Source organism: Perissodus microlepis, chromosome 15 (genome assembly GCF_051167445.1).
Source record: "Perissodus microlepis isolate ML-2025 ecotype Zambia chromosome 15, ASM5116744v1, whole genome shotgun sequence".
In the NCBI taxonomy this organism is placed as follows: domain Eukaryota; kingdom Metazoa; phylum Chordata; class Actinopteri; order Cichliformes; family Cichlidae; genus Perissodus; species Perissodus microlepis.
The window spans coordinates 2,637,369-2,657,944 of NC_140475.1; the positions used below are offsets into that span (position 1 = coordinate 2,637,369).

The following is a 20,576-nucleotide window of genomic DNA, read 5'->3' on the forward strand; positions in this document are numbered from 1 at the left end:
ATCTCGTGTTTTTATATTATGGGTTATGTTTTGAGTCCTTTGTTGTACTGTTTCTTGTTTCCCTAGGTCTCAGTTATGGTTATCATAGGTTTAGTTCTTTGGCTTTGTAATATGGCTTCCCTGTGTTCCATGTTGTGTCTGCTGTGACGTTTTTGTATCCATGTTTCAGGTTCCTATGTTCCGTCTCCCCAGTTGCTGTTAAGTTTACATGTCTAGAGTTCAGTCAGTATGTTTCCTGTTTTATTTTGAAGAGGTCTGGTGTTCCTGTGTTCATCGTGTTTAGTTTTACTCTTCCACTGTGACGTCGTTATGTTCATGTGTCAGCTGTTTCTCCATGTGTTCCCACTTCCCTCATTATCCTCCTGTGTGTATTTAGTCCGTGTGCTGCTGGCAGAAAGGGAACCTACATAGTTTAATATTGTGGCACCTCAGTGTAAAATCTACAGTGAAAAGTCTGTGAGTGCCATTTTTAAGGGTCTAAGTGAGGAACTGGGAAGCTGCTGACACAGTAATTGCTGACATCTAGCAATGAGGCTGAGGAAAAGAGGAATTTAAAAAAAAGAGGTGTGAAGTAAAGTGGTAGTAAGCGGCAGCATAGGCAAAGACAGGACGAGAACTTGAGCAGAGAGCTTGATAATTATGAGGTGGTGAACATGAAGCACTAAGCATGTGGTATTTCTCAACTTTAAACTACTAAAGCAGTGTTTGGTCAGATGTCGGTTATAGAATATGAGTCATCCCCTGTGTGTGTGTGTGTGTGTGAGAGAGAGATTCAGATACCAAGAAGGAATATCCTCAATAAACTGAGTACCAGAAAGGAGTGCTAGAAATCCATATGATGAACACAACATAGCATCCAACAGGTGAATGAACCATCTCAATCTGCTTGATCTTATTTTTGGAAAGGGCAAAGAGAAAGCATGCTGAAATATGAATCACTACAGTACAGTAATCCCGTATCCTCTTTATTAATAATAAAAGAGAATTGCGTGGGTGTTCGACAACAAACCTGGGTCTTTTAAGGATTGGCTGCAAAACAATAAATAGATCTGAGTAGAAGTCATCACACTGCAGCCCCAGGGTCACATCAAATTTGAAAAGTTACACTCAAAGCAAAACTAACAGATGCTGATGCTGTTCGTGTGGGTGAGGACAACATAGGATGTCAGCCTGAGATCCTTTAGCCTTCTATTGCTTCCTATGTATAAGCCCACTACATTATGTATGTTTACAAAAATAGTAAAAGCAAAGGGAAACCAAGAAAGTGACATTTGTATGCTGCAAAACCCTGATTTTAATACCAAGATAAGATAAGATGGCTAACTTGCTCTATTTCGAGGTAGGCCAGCTGAGAAATGAAGGATCTTTAATGTGCAATTTCAAGGCAATATGATGAGACCTCATGACCAAAAATTATGTCTCAGTCACACTAGTGAAAATAGGACCTAGCAGCCTCTTTGTGATTGAAGGAGACAGAAAAATTAATGGCCCAAAGGTCTGAGTGACGAATTCCATACAGTACGACTTATTTTCAAGTCTATCCAAGCCTGGTTTAAATCCAGTGTGACATACAGATTGACTCTGATTTGAGAAGAACACAAATTAAAACATATGTCCAGTTCTCCTGGTTTCTGATTAAGTAAAGTCCATGAAGTGCTTGGAGTGGAGAGACTGTGACACTGTGATGACACTGCTGAGAAAAGGGGAGAGAACGAGAACAACAGAGTGATAGAACAGAATCAGACTAATTCACCTTACTTGTTGATCCACAATCTGCTAAACTGGTGTTGTGAAACCTCAGTAGCAGGGAGGAAAGAGGGTTATTGCAGACACTCGCTGCTGCAATTGAGTACAGAGTGGGGATGCTGTCGGCCAGTGACAAATAACTTGAATTTGTGTGGCCTTTCCAAACCATCCGCCACACTGCACAAGCATTTGTTGAGTGTAGCGAGGAAAGAAAGTGATGAGAAGCTTCCTATTGATCCTCCCCACTGTTAGGTAAACAAACAACTTCATCCGCAACCCCTGTGACCACATACGTAAACTATAGCTCACTAGGTATTTGTACAAAAACAGGACACATGGAAAAAGAAAATTTAGGAAGCCTGCCCAAAAACAGACAAATGCAGCAATGAGAGAAAATGCAATCACGCTACCATCTGCAGTCCAGCCAAACACACTTAAGAGCTTAAATAATCATGGGAGTCAAATTAATGCCTTAATAGCCATAACAGCTGCAAAAGCAGTGAATAGAGGCTGTAAAATTTTGGTAAAGTAACAATCTGAATGATTAGTATTCATTAGGAGTTCATTAAGTGAAATTTTAAGCATTATTATAGCAGCTAAGAAATATTTGCTATGCAAAATTAGAGTGCAGTAACAACATCTTTAGCAGAGAATTAAGACAGCCTCTCCATGTGTGTGTTTGCTCCATGTTGTAGCAGCAAGTCAAGGCACTCATGCATATTAGTGCACGTGAATCCAATTCTTTGATGACCTTTTTATGCACTAATTTCACTGAAGTGCTATATTGCTGTTTTGATACTTGGTGAAACAGCGAGCAGAGGAGAGCAGCAAAACAGCAGCAGCATACATGTCTATTTGTATATGTGTGATAAGACCCCATTAAAATTATGCAAAACTTGAATAAATTTTAAAGCCAACCTCGCTTCGTGTGTGTTTGCTCCATGCTTTAGTCGAAGGTTTGAGCAGTCTGTATTAGTGTGCATAAATCCATTCCTGTGACTACAAGCAAGATGGCAGAGTGCAGTCCTGTGCATTAAGCTAGTTGGCCGTTTATACGCACTCGTTTAACTGAAGCTCTTTACTGCTGTTTTGCTGCTTGGTGAACAGCAGCGAAACATCCACATTTATCTTAGTGTTGTATATTTTGTTTATATATTTTATATGTGTGTGTTTGTGTATGTGTGCATGTGACAATGTGATGCAAATCTAAAATTAATACTCAAACTACAACAAAGCAAACATGCACCTTACACACCTGCAAAAGAAGAAATCTTCCCGATCGAAACCCTTCAGTTCAGGTTATGTGTTCAAGGTATTGATTGGGTGATTTGTATGTGTTGCTGGTGCAGCTGAAATGTGTCTAAGAACATGTGTTGATGGATGTGTCTGTGGCTGGGCTCAGCCTGTGAGGGCTACAGGGTGGATGCTGGGAACGCTCTGACAGCCTCAAGGTTACCCGCCGTGCACCAAAACAGATGGATGCCCCTCATCGTAACTGTCTCTAATGTGCTCAACTCAATCATTCCCTCCCTCTCCCGTCCCATGCAACATCTCCCTCATTCACTCATGGAAGCAGCTCGCAGAAAGCCCGAGCTGCACTGTGCATCCACAGCCAGCAGTCGAAATCGTAATTTTATTTGCCATGCTGGGAGAAATTCAACATCTTATCCTGGGTGCAGTAACCGAGATGTAACGTTACCACGCTATATGCTTGGCCTTTTTAGCGTGTACTAGCTTACTCTTCTTTCGGACTACAATTCTGTGCATTATGTAGTTTAGAAAAAGCATGAAAGCCGGCGAAAACAACTCCACCTCACCCCAAACCTCAGTCACACAACACTGACATACTCTCATATATATGGCTAGTTAAGCATTTTCTAGTTCTTGGCCAGGGCTGGCATCAACGTTCCATCCACAGCACCAGTGAGCCATCTCTTTACTAGCTAGTAATTAATTTTGAAGCACATAAAGGCTGCTTTTTGCTTTTTTTGATACAAGACTCATTTTTAAATTCAGATTTTTTTTGCTCAGATCTGATTTTTATCAATAATAAGCTGCCATGCAGGAGAAGCAAACGACAGGAGTATTTTTCTCAGCATTTTCAAAGCTTTCTTCTGTATAGAGGGATATATAAGTGGAAGCTACGAAGCTACAAGTGGCAGCACTGTAGTGTGAATTAAACTATTATTCATTAATTTAATGAATTAATTACATTTATTCCAGAACGTCGGGGGCTACTTTTAACTACATCTGCCGTTGCCACTCCGCAAGATTCTCTCAAGAAGAGAGGAAGTGACGGAAAAGTCACATTCTGACTTGAATGTTGAGACCGAGCTCGCGTTACACAGTAGCATAGCTGTATTGGATTTCTGAGATCATATGGAAGTGGCTGGAATGCCAATTAAAAAGATGATGTGTTTGTGGAATAAAAGCAGATGTAAATCACAGTTTTGCTGCAGTCTGGGTGGGATATAGTGTGTGATAGACATACAGACGCTTGGTTGGTTTCATACTTTGCTGATGTGGCAAAAAAAGTGACATTGACTTCTAGCAGTATAAACAATGTAAAAAGTTAAAAAAAAAAAAAAAAGATGCCAAGTCCCCAACTAACTTCCACAGGGCACCTTTAATGAGACCCAAGTTATGTAGCCAGCCGAACAACGAGCTGAAGCAGCTAAATGGCACAGCTGAGCTAAGGGAAAGTGCACAATCAGGTGAAACTTTGTAGGCTTGTCATCACAAGCGTCACTTGACATTTGGAAGCTCTTTATGATAATTCTGCAAACAAAAAACAAAACAAGTAATGGTTCAGAACCACAGCAATACTTTGTAAATGTATGAATATGGAAAAGTGCATATTTCTTCAACACATCCATTTACTGACACTCATGAGGATGAACATCTCCCACTGTTCTCCTCCATCTTTTTATCCATTCTCTTTCTTCTGCCCCCGGGGCGTTTAGGCTCCACGGCGTTGCATATATCCAATTATACCACGGCTCTGAGCACGACGGTGACACATCGATTGACACGAGTGACATCCAGTCTTATCACAGTGACACGATGCAGTGCTGGAGCAAGCACCATTAGCCTGATCAGCCAATAGCGGGGCAGCTCGTTAGACCTCCTCCGGGGCTGGACATGCAGTTCTGGTTCTAATACAGATATTATAGGACAAAGAAGCCGAGTGACAAAGTGATGGAGAGCGGAAAGGAGATTATAAACCTTGAAGGAGCAACTTTATGTTTGTGCACTCTTCTGTATTTTTGTGTTTCAGGCAATTCCACTGGGCTGATGTCGGGCAATTACTTTTCCTTGAGCCACAGCTACACAACAACAACTTCCTTCAAAGCGGCATCTAAACCCCCCTCCCAAACCTCGATGATACTGCAGGCAGTCTTTAAGCCACCTGATTACATGGCTGCTGAATCATGTGAGCATTTGTAGCTAAAACGATTGCCTCAAATACTACGACAGTTTTTTTCCAAAGTGTGCTTTTAGGATAGGTTGTGCCCTGAGGACAAATCATTCTCCGTAGAGCTCTTTTTGGCCCATTTTTGATCCACCTGTGGTATTTATAGGCAAATGTTCTCGTATCGCTATGCTCCACTTATAAGCCCTTTTTTTTACCAGAAAGGTGCTGTCAAACTCTGCATGAAAACACGGGCTTCTGTGAGATGAAGATGAAAGAAGGCGTGCTCGTTTCCACCTTTCCGATTCATCTTCAAATCGAATGCATTTGCTGGCTGAAATCGCTGTCCATGCATTATGATGTAAAGGTGCTACATCTGTGCCCAGCTGAAACCAAGCCAAGCTCCAACGGCTGTCGGAGGGCGCTGCATAACAAACCCTGCTCCACACCTGTTGGCCGGCCCCGGCCAGCTCGAGCTACTCAATCCTATTTACAGAGACAGCACGATAAAATATTAAATGCTCCGATGAAAATCCTTTCAATATTCACACGACGCTCTCACATATCTACAGATGGTATTTCCATGTGCGCACGTGGGTGTGTGTTGCACGTTCACCTGCTTTTTCATTCTAAAAACCCTTCATCACTTCATCATCGACGTCATATCAAAGTGAAAGGCTGCATTGTGTGGCCGCCCCTGTTTCCCCCCTACCCCTCTGGATTTAATACTGTTGAGCAGATACATCAGTAAATAGTGGGAAAATGCCGTCGTTATTGTGTATTCTCCACTCACTAGAACATTGTGAACGCAGGCAAACACACTGTGCCCCGACCTCTTTTGTTCCTCTGCTAAGCAAGCGGAGGAGAAATGAATACGTGGCAAGCGCCATGATTATTTTCTTATAAATAGTGAACGAAGTAATAAAGCTGCTTTGTTGTCAATTGTGTAAGCTGTTAGGCAGATATGGTCGCAACCCTCTGTGCACGCCTTGGAAAAATAAATTAAGGACACTGGCTAAAAGCTGGAGCAGAGGGATTCTGAAGGAATCACTGCACTGACAGTGAAATTCATCACTAAATCTATCTGTGCAATTACTGATGTGAGCGTCAAACTGGCGAACAGTGCTCTGCTCCCTGTCTTCCGCCTCCTGCTCCCTCTTCCACTTCTCCTTTCTGTTTGTTTACCATGCCCCTGACAGTAGAACAATGCAGCGACCTTTGCAGAGATAATTCTATTACGTAAGTTGAGTAATTGCTCTGGATGTGGAAGAGGAGTGTCCGATTGCTCCTCTTGCTTGGCCCAAAGCTCTCATGTCCTTGGATTTAAATGAAACTCTGCGGCATTCACGGAGCCAGACGTGGAGAGGGTCCGCTCCGAAAGCAGAGGAGAGAGGAGAGCAGAGCGGAGCAGAAGAAGGGGAAAGGATGTGAGACGACAAGGAGATGGAAATGAGCACGACAAAAGCAGTGAGCCAGAACCCAGCAGGATAAACCCCCTCCAACCCCCCAACCATTTTTTAAAGCAGTGCTGGGCACAACATGTACCTACAGATTGTCCGAGAGGCTTTGAAAACAGCCTGCGAGGTGCAAAGAGCCCTCTGAATTTCCACAGTCACGTTCCCATAAGTGAAGGTGTGCAGTCACAATGTGCAGGCTGCAAGGGTACACAGGAATAAATGGACGTAGTGTGGATAGCTCTCGCCTGCTGAGGCGCTTTTTTCCCCTTTATTTTTTTCATCTTTTCCACCACCTAGCGACCTGTTAGCTATGATGGAGAAGAGGGCACAGAGGCTCAGTGCTAAAAATCGCAAATAGTGGCTTTATTGGCAGAAGTGTTCACTTTACTTTATTCAAGTTTCTTCATTTGGACAATGGGTAGAGATGAAGCCACAGAAACAGACAATTAATGATATTTGCTAGCAGCTATCTGTTGGAGAAAGAGAGATGGAGAGGCAGAGAGACCGAGGGAGAAGCTCCACTTCCACATTGTTAATTAGAAGATCTTTCTCCCTCTCTCGCGCTGCGCTGCGCTTACTGAATAAAAGATGCCTGGAACACACATGCACGCACAAAGGCAAGGACTTAAGAAAATTGTTGGCAACATGCCTGTATTGTAATCACAAATTGTACATGTAATAAACTGGATTCTTGCAATGTCCGAAAGATATTATTCATTCAGTGATCAATAACTACAGCCAGCGAGAGGGCTGTGGGTTGGTACAGTGGGATGTATAGAGAAAGAGAGAACGACAAGAGGCAAAGCAGCGGAGGAAAATAACAGGAAAACTGATTTCATGCTCGGGGGATTGCATCTCATTTTCTCCCAGCACGGGGAGACGGTGTGCGGTCCAGCTTGTGGATTTACTGCCACCTGGTGGTGCGTGACTACTCTGTAGGGGCTCCAGAAACCTCACAGGAAACAAAGGCAGTCATCAGAGTGGACGTCGGAAGATTGGCTCAATCCGAGAAAAGTAAACGAGACCCTTTGTCTCAGGCAGACGGAGTCATGCACACTTGTGCAATACGAGCACAACTCCAATGCACTGGAGTATTCCCGCAGCAGCGTGCCTGTTTGCCTGGCTTTCACCTCTCTTCATCTCCTTTCTGCCATAAACAAGTAAAGAGAAACTGCTCGAAAGAGTTACGCAAAGAGAGAAAATCAGCCACGAAATTCTCATTACGACTAATACCGCACGGCTAAAAATACTATTACACGCTTGGACAGCCTAGTCAATATTAGTGCACATCTATTTCCAAAAGAAGCAGGCGAACCTAAACCTGCAGAGTCACAAAGATGTAAAATATGTCACCGTCAAAAGCGCCTGTGTCTCAAGAAGAATTACATCTTTGTTGATATGAAATCAATGAGACCTCCCTCTATGTCATCCCAGGCAGCGCCGGGGGGGAATTAATGAGGGCTTCTCATCACTAATTAACACATAAACACTCAGTTCCCATCACCGAGTGAGAGCTGAGGTCGGCTGTTTGGCCCCCGTGTGGAAAACACTGCGTCAGAGGATCGTGAAAGAGAGGGAAGTGAGAAGGAGAGAAGAAAAAAAAGCGAGAGAAAGAAATGTGGAATCGAGAGATATAAAGTCATACACAGCAGCCGGGCCTGACATCAGAAAGGTCTGGATGATTAGGGGATGCCAGCACTCACAGATAGCAGCTCTCCTAACAGCTTCCACCACCTCATTAGTCCGGCCCAGCAGTGCTGTGCCCCCACTATTAAACGCTAAATGAAAGACCGCCAACCGTGATTACTGAGGGGAAGTCCCTTGTCGTCATGGGGATAAGAGATCCCTTTTCTCCCTCACTTTCAGACACACGCACACAAACTCGCAATTCGTCTTTAGCGAAAGCTATTTGAAGGACGCTTATGAAAAAGCGATTGAGTCAGAAGTGGATATTTTACACATCATCAGTTGCGGTCGGGCTAACTTCCGAGCCCGAATCGCGAAAGCTCAGGACATCAAGCAAACCTGTTACGTGAAAGCACCTGCAACAAAGCAAAAAAATAGATGCCCTTAACAACTGCCGGCATCTCTCAGGTGCTTCATTTAAAGATCACAACACACTCTCAGCTCCGAATTCATGCAGCATTTTTAACAAAGCTTTGATTTAACAGGCCTGAACCAACGAGTCCTTGAGTCAAGGATGCGGCTCTCAGTGCTGCACACAGGACGGCGTGCGTTCATGGGTCGAGCCAGTTTTTAGCATGGAGAGTGTGAAATATAATAATGTGCATGTGCATAAGAATGTATAATGGTACGACTTATGAACTGTAACCTTGCAGTATTGTGCAGTTTTGTGCTGTTCTGTGCACCTCGTGCATCATGTGTTAAAGGAGGATTCCATCAACTTTGTGCTGCACCTCCACATGATAACACTGTTGTGGAGATGAGCTGGCTTTGAGCCTTCCATATTTTAATTTTCCTCAATCAACTGTCCTTCAAAGCCCATGAGGCATTGTCCTTTAAAGGCTTTCTACTTCTCTCTGGAGTCCCCCTTTAATGCACAAGTAAGGCAAATGCAGAAAAATCTTAAAGCCAGCAGCACTCACGGTCGTTGCAGTAGGTCCCCGAGTAGGACGTCAACGAGCAGTCACAGGTGAAGTTCTCCCAATGCTGGATGCACACGCCCATGTTGGCGCATGAATCCTCCTGGCAGGTGGTGCTGGGCCCTGAAAAAGGGTGAAAGGGGAGAAGAAACATAGAGAGAGAGAGATACCACAGGTGCACAGTCAAGCAACGATAAGATTGACCGCTGAGGCTAAACAATGCAGGACCCATGCAGAAGGAATGCACTCTAGAAAGACAGGTCTACACCATGTGGGCCTCGAAGAAAAAAAAACAAGGAGCAAACAGTGTCATCACACGAGGCCTGACCTGCAGTGCGAATGCAGTTTAAAAAATACTGCCTGATGAATCCTGCTTCATGCTGGGTAAAGCTGCTGTAAGCACTGGGAAGGCGACGCACAGGCGCCAGGTTTTCGCAGCGTCGACTGCACACTCTTTGAGCAGGGTTGGGGGGAACATCAGCATATACTCTCAGTTAATTACTGCAAAAAGTGCTGTAGAAGACGCCGCTTGCAGCGTGTGCGATGCACTCCGATCGGCACTTAAGACACGTTGCTGCAAATGACTTGGACCCCCGTCTGGGCTAATGTGATGACACTGTTACGTTTCCTTCTTTTTGGTAGTGTGTGCGGGTGGACGCGCATGCACTTCATTTCATTCCAACATGTTTCCAAATAGTTTTATCAGAGTAAAACTCGCTGCATTCCCTCTATAAAACAGGCAAGACAAGACATAAACCTCCTAGCAGACGGCTCATGGATTCAAAACTGCATTTAACAATACCCACATTTAAAAAACAAACAGACAAAAAAAATGGCATTAAAAAAGCGAGCCCGGTCATTTCCTTGACAAATACTTGCGAGAGAATACACGGCGAACACTGGATACACTGGACAGACGGAATTCACGAAGAGAAAACGGAAAGAGTACTCGAGAACACGCAGTGCATATCCTCGTGTATGCACTTCAGTCAGACAGCAGTTGAGGAGGGTATTCAAAGTCAAACTGGATGTGTGTTTGCTATTCCTCTACACGCCACACATAGCTCTTACTTTTGAATACTTTTACTGAGAGGGAATGCAGATAAGGACAAGCGCACAGCATAGATAACGAGATAAACAACCCCCCCACCCCCCCCGTGAGAGTCTAGACAGACAAAAGGGGGGGGAAAAAAACTTGACAGTAACCCTTCTGATAACCGTAGAGGAAACAAACAAAATTAAATAAAGCAAAAATTAAATAAACAGTCCAAATACATGGCAGACAAATGCAAGTAAACACTGTTTAAGAGCAGTTGTCTTGTGCAAGACAATGTGAAAAGAAGGAGAAGAAGACATCTGAGGTGGAATAAACAGAGCAAGTTTGCCAGCTGAAAGTGCATTTACTGTGTAATGGACAGTAACGGTGGTCAACCAGGCAACCCAGAGACCGCACGGGCACGAGCGGCTCATCAGCGCGAATCAAACACATTGGTGCTTGTTTTGTTAGAGACGGAGGATTTTGCTGAACTCCAGTGTTGTGGCAGCAGGCTGCTTCCTCTCTGGAAAAAAATAATAGCAACACTCATCTGGGTAAAGCAGCAGATGTGATGGATTTTTTATTTAAAAAAAAAAAATGGAGACAGAAAGAGAGGTCTGATCCATCAGCGGCACACTGACACTGTTTAGATCTGCTGCGACAGCCTCTTTCTGCTGTCTGCGCCAGCCTGCAATGTGTCACAACTGGCATTTTTATTCAAGAACACAGCACTCCCACAAACTGTCTGCCTCTGCTTTTAACCAGACTTTTGGACCGTCGGCACGAGTCCATCACTTATCTGACCCGATCTGTTTACTCCCTTTAATTACACGTGCGCTCCAAGTCCCTGCGCAACTTTATCAGATGTGTTCCTGAAGGAAGCCGAGTTTGCCAGTTTCTGCCACATATCTGACCAGATGTGGTTACAATCACACTGCTGCCGCGCTGTGGTATAAAAAAGTACAAATAATTTAAAAAGTAATAATTTAACACTTTCCGGTTGCTTGATTACTCATTTTTGCCCTGCCAGCATTCTCTGTCTATTTTTTTTCAGAGAGCAAGCCACCTCTGCAGCACACAAAGGGGTCCTTATTGCCATGGTGACACCCACGATGCATTGCACACAGCAGACTTTCAGGCGAGCAGGCCTCCGTGAGGCGGAGTTTAACCCTCTACCTTGCAGGTCGGCTTTGGTGAAACCAACTTTGTTAGCGCAGAAAGAAAAATAACAAACAGAACAGAGCAGAGCGGAAAACAAGAGTAGAGGTTAGTGGGGAGCAGCATCGTTAGTGTTCTTAAAACTTGTACAAGTTTGTTAATGTGGCAGCAGGCGAGGGGCGCTGACTGGTTTTTTTAGTGAGGGCTGAGCTGCTTAAAAATAAAGGTGTTAAATTATACGAGTTCACCATAATGGCAGTGTTTGTTATCTTAATCTTCTGCTGCCCTCTAGAGGAAATGTGTTGTAACCTTTTCCATATGCATGAATAATCAATTCCATTTCAATACAGTTAAAGCATTAGCATAGGAAAATGTATTTATTAAGCACTCAATTTATAGATATAGGTCAAAAGAGTTATGGGTTGTTTTACTGTAAAAAATACAACCTTGGCAGCAGCTCGTTTATATTTTGTAACAGCAATGCGTTCGTTTAGCCTTAGGATGTGAATTTTAGGAGGAAAAGTGCTCAGTTTAAATGAGTTACAATGTAAAAGAATCTAGAATTGTTCCTGAGGTTACAACATATTGTTATCATTAAATATACGAATGCAACACAAAAGCTCAGAAAGCTGCTATTAGATAAACAGACTGACAAATTCTACTCCAAGTATTATCCTAAAATGTGACAAATACCTGGCAAAGGAAAGCAGAATGAGGATTAACGGTGCCAGCAAATGGCTTTAGGGGGGGGCTACAGAAAAGCTCTCTAATTAGTCTAATAAATCTCACGCAGCAGGTCAGGAATCTCCTATGCTGTAGGCCATCTGTACCTTCACAGCCGCGCTCGATCTGCCCGCTGCGGAAAAGGGCGTCGCTGATGAGGTCTGGCAGACGGCCGTTGAGGTCAACCGAGGCCAGGCAGCCCTGGAAGCCCTCCCGAGAAACCACCAGCTTGGGGAGATTCTGATACATGTTAGGTCCCAAACCTCCAATAAACAGGTCGCCTGAAAATTGAGGAAAACACGCGATTGCATCACTGTTGTTTACTTTCTTGCCGAGAGGAAGAGTGGTACGATTTGTCATATAGTGTCACTATTTAGCTCCAGCCAGCAATTGTGGGCTGACTTTGTCTTAATGTAATGAAATACACTTAAAATACTTGAAAAACATAATTTTTATAGCATATCCACAAGATATTCCAGGAAGTTACTGGTGCAGGTTAAAAGAATAATCTGATATTGAACTGTTTTGATACAATTCATTTACAAATCTTTTTTGGGTTAAAAGTAACTCTAGGTTCAGGTAACCCCTGACTCATAGTATAGTGTATATACTTATGTCAGTAAACTGTTCATTTGTGCTTTTATTTACTTGCTATTTACCTTAGATGAAGACATAATGTTATTTCAGGTGAAAAAGCTGATGAAAAGGTGAGATCAGGTACCTTTGAGGTCCAGATTCTTGGCTCCGTTGACATTCTGGGTGACTGACTTTGCGTCCACCTTGAGCGTGTGTGTGTTGGAAGCGTCCCGGGTAATGACCACATTGTGCCACTGGTTATCATTCAGTGGGTTGTCACTGTTTCCTTTCAGCAGACTGGGCCCATTTCCCAGGTCGAAGACATAGTGAATAAATCTGGCAGAGAAGAAGAAGAAGCAGATGAACACATCAGTATTTGGGGAGGGGGGGTATTTTGTGTGTGCATGTGTGGGTGCAGTAGGTCTCTTTTTATCTTGCAATAGGGATTAAATTTTAATGGAAAAACTCTCACAATCACCTCACGTTGCTCTGACACTAATCGGAGTTAAACTGACAGAGAAAACAATCTTCTTCCCAACACAATCGTGTTTATGTGCAAAAGGAGATTTGGGATCAATTTGTTTGGGCTTCTCTGTTAAATTCATAAAGCCTTAAGGTACCAACTGTACCCACATCAGCCCTGCTATTTAAAATGTATAATCCATATCTGGACTCCAACTGCTGAATAAAACATGAACACGCCTCGTCCCACTCACCCTTTAACCAGCTCCACGGCAATAAAGTCGTTCCCATCTCCGCTGTTGAAGATGATGAAACCGTCAGGTGAGGTGGTTTTGAACTGAAAGAAGAGGTGCATTGTGGTATAAGCCTGAAGAGTGGCCAAGCCCAGGTAGCTGCCCTTAGTCTTGAAAGTCACGGGGTCGGCGATGATGAAACGCATGCCGAAGCGAGCGTTGAGTTCGCAGAAGTCGATGTCGCCATTCTTGCACATATCAATGTACTGCATACCGTTGAACTTTAGGCTCTGGGGGAGAGATGGTGCTGTTATTACTACCTGTGAAGCACGACTGTGTAGTGAGCAAAACTGCCAAGAGACCTCAACCTAAGACTGGAGGAATCATAGCAAGTTAATAAACCCGAAAAACATACACAAGGAATAAAAGTATGACTCATTTCCATCTGCAGTGATTAATGTTTGGTGGTTCTCACACAGCACTGACAGCAGACCTTACATTAATTATAGTGTGAAGAAAAGTACACCCTCTTTAAGTTCTAAAGTTTTACATATTAGAACATATTAAAAAATGTCATTAGCAGGTCTTAAAATTAGGTAAATAAAATCTACTAAATTGAAAAAACAAATCGAAATACACGTACACCCTCACTGCTACTTGCTGCTTCCATTGGAATGAACTTGACCCATAACAGCGACTCATAACATTAGACAGACAGACAGATCATTTCTATAAAAGCAAAGATTTTAGCATTTTGACCAAAGTTTGCCCCAAAGTCTGACCTTCCCATCCTCAGAGCAACTACAAAAAACCCAGCAGCCTCAGTTAATATGTTCAGAGTTCCAAGTTCAGAGTAATAAAATAAAATTTATTTGGTAAATAAATTATGACAGAATAATGTAATATGTCATGTGTTGTTGAGGAGGAGCTTGGTGGATGTGGGTTGCAAAGCGGCTTGCAGCCACCTATTGTGTAGGGCTGCACGATTTTGCATAAAAGGAGAATCACGATTTCTTTGCTTAGAATTGAGATCACGATTCTCTCACGATTTTCTTTTCCAGTATAAATATTTATTGTGCTTATTAACTGCACATCAACTTCGTAACAGTTGAGACTTAACATAAAAACAATAAATAAACATAAAAACAACAAATGTCTCACATTTTGTCGTTGCCGCAAAATGTTGTACTAGAAAAATAGTTGCGGGACGGCGCTGTGTAGCGTTTGTCTAGGGTGTTGATCATTTTCCTAAATCCCTCGTTTTGCACAGTGTTGATGGGAGCCATATCTTTGGTCAGGTGATAAGTGATAGCCTCCGTAATGTCTTTGTGCCTGCGGGAGTTCGACGTGTATAGGGAAGCGCTGTATAAGGTTCCCGTTATTGATGTTTGGGTGGTTGACCGGGACGGATTTTCTCCTGTCACTTTCTCGTCATCCCTGACGTGCTCTCCGTTGTTTTTTCCCTGCCAATTTTAGCAGCCAGCTTCTGTATCACGTGGTATAAGGCTCCGCCCTTGTCATTTGTTGAGCAGGAAGAGTGAGCGCTTGTTTTCATGCAGATTACGTCCCGGATCAAAATGCGGTACAATCGTTGTCGTCTTTTTTTTTTTATTTTTTTAATCGTTGTCATTTGGAAATGAGATCGCACATAAGTATGAATTGAGATCGCGATTTTCTAACGATTAATCGTGCAGCCCTACTATTGTGTCAGCTAAATCATCTGCTATCAGCCTGCAAGCTATGCTTGATTTCCTCTCACAGATACATGCCGCTGCTGACTTTGAATTATATAATGAATAATACAGGACATGAGCTTCTGTTAAGCTCTTAATACCTGCAGATGACCAATAAATGGTGAAGGAGCAGATGAAACAAAGCGTCTCTCAGTCAAGATCCCCGTCTCCACGTTGTTGAACTCGAGACGAGTGTGATCACCCGCCATCTGACCTGGGAGAGAAGAGAAAGGAAAAAGAGGCAAAGGGAATGACCCAGCAGCAGGAAGCGAGACGCCCTGGTTGTGTGGATAATGAATGCCAGTGGAACAAAATGAAAAAAACTCTCATACCCAGCACAACTTATTTCCAGGATATTCATAATTTACAATGTTTTGGATGAGTAATACTAGGAATAAATGCCACAGGCATGCCTTTTCCAGTGAAGGAAGGCATAATTCTTCACACTATGTAAACTGTTCATGAAATGAAATCAGCAGTAGAAATAAAAGCACATTATTCAGCCCAGGAAACAAAGAAAAAAGAGATGCGAGATCATGTACGTTTGGTATATCTCAGCAAAACAATAAAGAAATGCGTTACAAGAGCGTTACCTTCAGCCATGTCCTCATCCACAGTGAGTTTGAAGTTTTTACCGCGGCGGACCACTCGCACTGAGTGCCACTCATTGTCGTTGAGCTTTTGTCCAGCATAAAGAACCTCAGGGCCCTTGCCTGAAGATGAGGGTTAGTTAGTGAAGGGACAGCGGGGATGGCACAAGCATAAACCAAATCTTTGTTTTCATAAATAAAGTAATTCAATTTCAAATCAAGCATTCTTCCTCGCGACATACAGATAACATCTCCTCCATCTGAGCTTTAAGTGAGATTAGAGGTGCTCAAACAAAAAAGAAAATACTTACAAAAAAATCTGCTTTGTTTTTCACAGCAGAGGAAAAAAGTTATTCAAACTGGCAGCAATGCTGTTACTCATACAAAGACTCTGTGTTTTTCTAGTGTTCAATGATTTTTAAATTTACACTTTGCTAGAAACACACTTTTTATTGTGACTTTTAATTGAGCACTTTAGTTTGAAGTAATTCATCCAAGTAACCACGAGAGGGCAATGCAGCCCCATCGAGCCGATGAAGAGGCCAGATGAAGAGGCCAGAGCGGCTTATTCAGAGCAGAGTCTGCTGCAGTGTGGCTGCTAGTTCAATCCAAATTTCAATTGGTGATTTTATTATCCTGAACATATCTGATCATAAATGCACAAACCTAACAATGCTTCATTATATTCACTATTTACTATAATAAGAACTACATATACAGCTGCAGCTATCAACGTAAAAGGCATCTACAATGTAGCACTTCAGTACAGACACACACACACACAAAGCTGAAGGACTCTTTGTGTTCTGTCTTTGGTCCTTTCTACAAGACTGTGAGCACTTTGAAAGTATTGGTCCTGTTAATGAATAACAGCATGACTTCTGACACCATCTGTACGTCGCATTATAAACCCATATTCTGCAGTATGTGTTAAATAAGAAGAACAGGAAAAAGAGATGCTGCAATCTATTACGGGGTAATTGGGAAACAATACAGCCCACAAAGTCTGAAAGTGCAAAAGACGAGTAGATACAAACCGACAATAACCATTTACAACTAGTGTCTGAATTAAATTGGAAACATGGGCCATTTAACATATATAGAATACATTAAGTCTGATTTGCATAGCTTTGAACTTTGGCTATACCCCCCTTTTATCTGAGAAATCCTCTTTTCAGTCCCCTGCATTCACACATCCCTGCCTCTACATCTAGCACACAGGCTACAATCAAACATTGACTGAAGGAAGAAGGCTGCAGAAGAAGAATGTTGACTTACTGGTGTTACAGTTTATCCTGACACAGTCTAGATGGGGAGGGGAGAATAAGTGACAGATGAAATCGCATCCTTCAAGGTTACAGCTGCAGACATCCAAGAGCAAAAAAAGCCACCTTCCGGGGACGGTCACATGACACTGGCGACCATTTTAGCTTAGCTGGCGACTGACATTAAGCGTTTCTATATTAGCATTGGAAAAGTAATCCCCAGTCCAATTCTTTTAATCAGTATTACTGTACCCAGCAATATTGAACACGGGTCAATATTACTGCACTGGATAAACCATCTGAAGCTTTTTATTCTCCATTTTTAAACCTGTGTCATTTCCCCCCTAAAAACCCATCATGTTTCAAAATGGTCACTTGCAACTTTTTGGCCACATCGATTTTGCAACCCAGCACCCAGAGTCCAAAATACTGTACTAGTTGTATGAAACAAAGCCGTTTTAGATGGCACACCAGGAGAAGAAGAATCTTAGATTCAAATCCACACCTAAGGGGGAAAACTGAGCCTGTGATGGTCGGGTGCGGGTTGAAATCCATGTGACCAGGCTGGTCATGTGCCGTCAACCGCAACAGAAAAGTGGGTGCAAACAGCCTCGTGCCACTCAGCACCAACACCACACAGAGGCCTTAAGACCCCCCCTTTCAGAGGATCCTACGCAAGTTGTGGAAAATGAGCTACATGAGTTAAACTGAATTTTAAATAACACTGGATTCAGATTCAAACATAAACTAGAAATGAGCAAGAAAATTCTCTACAAATGTTCTATACTTTTAGCTTTTATTATATTCAAATACTTTACAAGAAGACATATTCTTTCTGTCAAGTCTATCTCTTCCAGCCTTACTGGTATAAAGGCCTGCACTCTACTTAAATGTACCACTCGTGCCACCATCTGCAGGCAAGCTAGGTGCCGTGGCATCGGGCTGTTTGCCAGACGGGCCGCAGGCTCTGGGCCTTTGAAGGGGTGAGTGCCATCTTTGAACAAGGCATGGGAGATGCCAGCTAGACCAAGGGTTACTAATGGATGGAGGGAAACATGAACCTGCTATCATGAGGGAAATCAAATCAAATAAAACGGACAAAGAAACAAACCACATGATAAAAATGCAAACTATCAGGGCAGCACTACAATGCAGTAACGCCTACCTGCAGTTGAGAATAGATGGCAGAAGATAAAGTGAAGTGTTTGTGTATTTGAATTAACGCATGTGTCAGAGATGCCATCTATTGAAATCATTCAAAAGTGAAATGTGTGTCTTTGGAAAGAAAATCCATTTGTGCACAATAATGGGCATGACTAAAGTGATCTACGACCAGTTCAAAAGATGTGCTGCGGTGCATGGATAAGTGTGTTAAGAGTTAGACTGATGGATATAAAAATCTACAAAGACATCTTCGCAACAAGGCATAAAAACTTACAGTCCAGGCAAGTCAAAAACAATCCATGCAACTACAAAGACAAACTACAAAACGGGTTTAGTATGTGTTAGGTCTGAGAGAAGGTCTGGACCATAAAGAAAATCTTTACAAAAAGAACAGAAATAGCGAAACAGGAAGGCCACCCCAAGAACTGGAAGAGAGGTGACGGCTAATACGATACCTAGGTTGACCGTCAGCTTGACCCTTCCGCTGTCCAACTCGAGCCGCAGCGTGTCTGCAGAATCACGAGACGTGGCGGCCATGAGCAGGCCGAACGCTCGCTGGGACATGAAGCGGAGGGAGACGTCTTCAGCCTCGGTGTGGATGATGTTAGGTATCACCACCTTCATATACATGCTCCCGTCATAAGACAATATTGACGCCTCTGTGGGAACAAAAATACACAAGAAAGCTCAAATGCTGATCTCGACTCGGCATAAATATTAAATACACCTTTAATTAGCGGATTTAATTTAATTAGCAAAAGTGACACGGGCAAGCGTGTGGGTGCAAAAACAAGAGATAACATGATAAATGGCACAAATTATTCCATATGTTTCACCTCCTTCAGACAGCTGTTTATGCACCAGGAGATGAAATCTACAAAAAAAAATGTGTGCCCTGAAAGTAAACAAATACAGTGAGAGAAATATTTATTTAATCCTGGCATGAATTTGTAAGATTGCTCACAAAGAAATGAACAATTTCTAATGTTTATGGCAGTTTCATTTTAATGGAAACAGAATATGAACCAAAAATCTAGAAAATCAAATTACATAAAGGATATGAATTGATTTGCAGGCCACTGACTGCTTAATAATTGGAGTAGAAAACTGTGTTGGCAAGGACATTTCTTGTAGTTTTTCAGCAACTACAAGAAATGTAGTAGAAAGTATGTTTTGGGTCATTGTCATGTTGGATTTACATCCATCTTCAGTGCTGTCTCTGACAGAAAAAGGTTCTCATTCAAGATTTACAAGGCCTCTTCCACTGGTTCCTGAGTGCGATGAAGTCATCCTGTACCTTTAGCAGAAAAACAGCCCCAAAGCATAATCTTTCCCCCTCTGTGCTCGACTGTGACGATGGTGTTCTGACCACAGCACTTTCTCACAAGCCTTGTCTGAATCATATCAAATTCGAGTTCACTGGAAAATGTAAAGACAGGTCTATCCATTAAGCAGGAGGACCTTGCAGATACTGAAAGATTGCGATCTTCTTGCTGATGATCTTGTAGTCCACTCCAGCCTTGTGCAGGTCTACAATCTTGTCTCGTTGTTTTGAGGAGGTTGGAATGGAAGAAACCGATTCTGTGGACATCCAGTTTTCTTGGTTTTTGGTTGATATACCCCACTATGCATGGTCTGTTATGAAAAGAGCATCCACTTTAAAATTTGGAACAGGAATCCTTGCATGCGCTCATTTTTTGGAACTAAGACACACACAAACGTCCCTCATGGCTAGTTGCAGCTGTAGTTGCTGTAGTTATCATCCATCAGCTGACAAGTCAGTGTCACACACATGCTGCTCAGACTGCAGAAAATTAAATCATCATGCTACTTCCTCCTTTCCCCGGCAACTCCCCACTATGTGCGCTAGCTAGATGATGCCTTTACTTTCATCACAGGATCTCGTTTTGTAAATGTAAAATCAGTCATATGCTAACATCATATAAAAACTACCTTTCCGTGCTGAATAATATAAAATATTTTGCAGTTAAATAGAGACAATACAAACAGGGTTTGACGGCTGCTGGGCCACACTGTTCTGTTTCTATTCTTTTGAGAAAGCCTGAGTGAGTGTGGTGGAGAAAGAGGAAGACTGTCAGCAGAGTGGAAGCCTCTTGGGGAGAGAGAGACAGATTAAAAAGGGTATCCAACCATGAAATACCTGTTTTGACACCTCAGCTTTTAAAAGAAAAAATAGCCCCGTGGCCTAAGAAATGCACCACCATTTGGCTCTGTGTGTGTGTGTGGGGGGGGGCATCACACCACAGACGGTTTGTACATGTAAACGATGAAATCTCCCTTGTCACGTACTGTGTTCAACTACAGACTAAGGTGCCATTTCCAGGTCGATATTTAGAGGCGAATGTTTACCCATGCAAAAGGTAATGCATTTTAAGTAATATTGGATTTTTCCTCACC

The 20,576-nt window shown here is 42.7% G+C and overlaps 1 protein-coding gene across 11 annotated transcripts in view; it reads right to left on the reverse strand.

The window, feature by feature from the left end:
• The window catches only part of nrxn3b (neurexin 3b), a 329,334-nt gene that overhangs the window by 172,980 nt on the left and 135,778 nt on the right, over positions 1-20,576 (reverse strand). For 9 of the 11 annotated variants that reach the window (XM_084953179.1, XM_084953178.1, XM_084953184.1 and 6 more), the window contains 9 exons: positions 18,614-18,817; positions 17,008-17,034; positions 15,733-15,852; positions 15,241-15,353; positions 13,428-13,696; positions 12,857-13,047; positions 12,243-12,416; positions 11,431-11,457; positions 9,222-9,341 (listed from right to left, as the gene is read on the reverse strand). In XM_084953179.1, coding sequence (XP_084809305.1) covers positions 9,222-9,341; positions 11,431-11,457; positions 12,243-12,416; positions 12,857-13,047; positions 13,428-13,696; positions 15,241-15,353; positions 15,733-15,852; positions 17,008-17,034; positions 18,614-18,817 — 1,245 coding nt within the window. The remainder of the gene's footprint in view (positions 1-9,221; positions 9,342-11,430; positions 11,458-12,242; positions 12,417-12,856; positions 13,048-13,427; positions 13,697-15,240; positions 15,354-15,732; positions 15,853-17,007; positions 17,035-18,613; positions 18,818-20,576) is intronic. The other 2 variants (XM_084953181.1, XM_084953187.1) reach the window with 1 other exon arrangement.